Genomic DNA, 1,557 nt, shown 5'->3' on the forward strand with positions numbered 1-1,557 from the left:
CTGTCTATAGTCCATGTTCTCCCCTTTATCGACTCTACATGGTTCCGATGGCGCCCGTTTGATTAGCTGCCGGGTTTTACGCCAGCTTCCGCCCACAATCCCTCATGTTCGAATAATCGCCATCGAATCATATAGGTGTAGAATTCAAATATGAATATATTGAGCGTGTTACAGACTACATAATATGTACAGGATGCGTGTTACACGGAACGACATGGGATACTGGCCCAACACGATACCTGGTCCCCTCGGACGCCCTCCTGTTCTGTCTCCTTCCCGCTGTCCTGCTTGCGTGAGCATGGCGAGTCTGGCAGCCGATGTTGCTGGTCAGCAGATGTACAAATCGAGGGATTCCAAAAGCACGTACACGATTTGCTCGACTCACCTGCTCGACGACACCAACCCCGGACTCCTGCGTGTCACAAAGCCTGCCCGCTTGGCTGCTGGCCCCATATACTGAGACAACACTAACTGCACAACACATTAGTCCTGCGTGGATCAAGATGATTCAAAGGGCAAAACATACCAAAGGAAAGGCGATGTGAATCACCGAATCTTCCTCCTCAATTGACTACTATACAGAATGATGAGCAACTGCCTTAAAGGGCGTACCACACGCAAGGGATAGAGAATGATGGCAGAGACGAACCGTACTGGACCAAGGGATGGAGATGCAGGTAGACCACAGGTGCAGTGAAGGTCGAGGATGGTGAGGACAAAGATGATTCTTGTCATAAGTCCGACGTCGTCGAAAACTTTATACCTCGCAACAAGCCCAAACCTTCACGTGTCCGCCGGAAAGCGGAAAGATTGGCCGAGAGGCGATGGCGTGCTCAGACATATACTTGATGCAGTTCCCGATATCATCACAGTATGAGCCCGGTATGAGAACAATGTCAGAGAGGAAGTATCATAGAGACAATGGGATGAGACTTCATCGATGTCAGCCACCATGTGGCACCAATATAGGCGGCTGATACCCATCCCGTATGGCGCGCATCTCGGTCTTATGATATTGGACATACGTGATCTATAAGGTTGCCTCCTAAGACCATTTTAATATCTGGAGTCGCCTGGCGGTGTAGGTATCTACAAGCTTAGCCCACCATGGCACTGGCCGAGAAGGGTGGGAACCCAACTATATGATCGGTGCTAAAATGAGCGATTAAAACCTTCCCTCATATTGCAACCAGACTTGAGTAAGGAGAAATCTATTTGGCATATATGCATAGAGGCATCTACGTACTGTACATACAGTGATATGGATGGTAGCATGTCGTGATGTGGCTGAGCAATATGCAACTCTGTTATCAGGGTACTCAAAGCACATTCTGAGCCTCTGAATACCGCGGCTCTCCCTGTCGTGCTTCTCGGCGGAAGACCCTTATACTCATGTATTATGTAGCCTACCATTCCTAGTATATTATGAGGCTCAGAATGTGCTTTGGGCGCTTATTGCACGTGGTGCGCTGTTGTATGCGGTCACTGTATCTGATGGGGCACTCACCATATGCGGCAGGCTCCTACCCACCGTCATCTCGAGTTGAGGGGGCGATT

At 49.5% G+C, this 1,557-nt stretch overlaps 1 protein-coding gene across 1 annotated transcript; it reads right to left on the bottom strand.

Annotated features, from left to right (window-relative positions):
- Positions 1-419: 419 nt before the first annotated feature.
- Positions 420-735, bottom strand: DICSQDRAFT_176173 (uncharacterized protein; the record flags this gene model as incomplete). Its single annotated transcript, XM_007371930.1, has 3 exons — positions 420-467; positions 527-571; positions 613-735. The coding sequence occupies 3 exons, from the start codon at positions 733-735 to the stop codon at positions 420-422; spliced, it is 216 nt and encodes a 71-aa protein (XP_007371992.1).
- Between the last annotated feature and the right edge of the window lie 822 nt (positions 736-1,557).

Source organism: Dichomitus squalens (assembly GCF_000275845.1).
Source record: "Dichomitus squalens LYAD-421 SS1 unplaced genomic scaffold DICSQscaffold_486, whole genome shotgun sequence".
NCBI classification, from domain to species: Eukaryota; Fungi; Basidiomycota; class Agaricomycetes; order Polyporales; family Polyporaceae; genus Dichomitus; species Dichomitus squalens.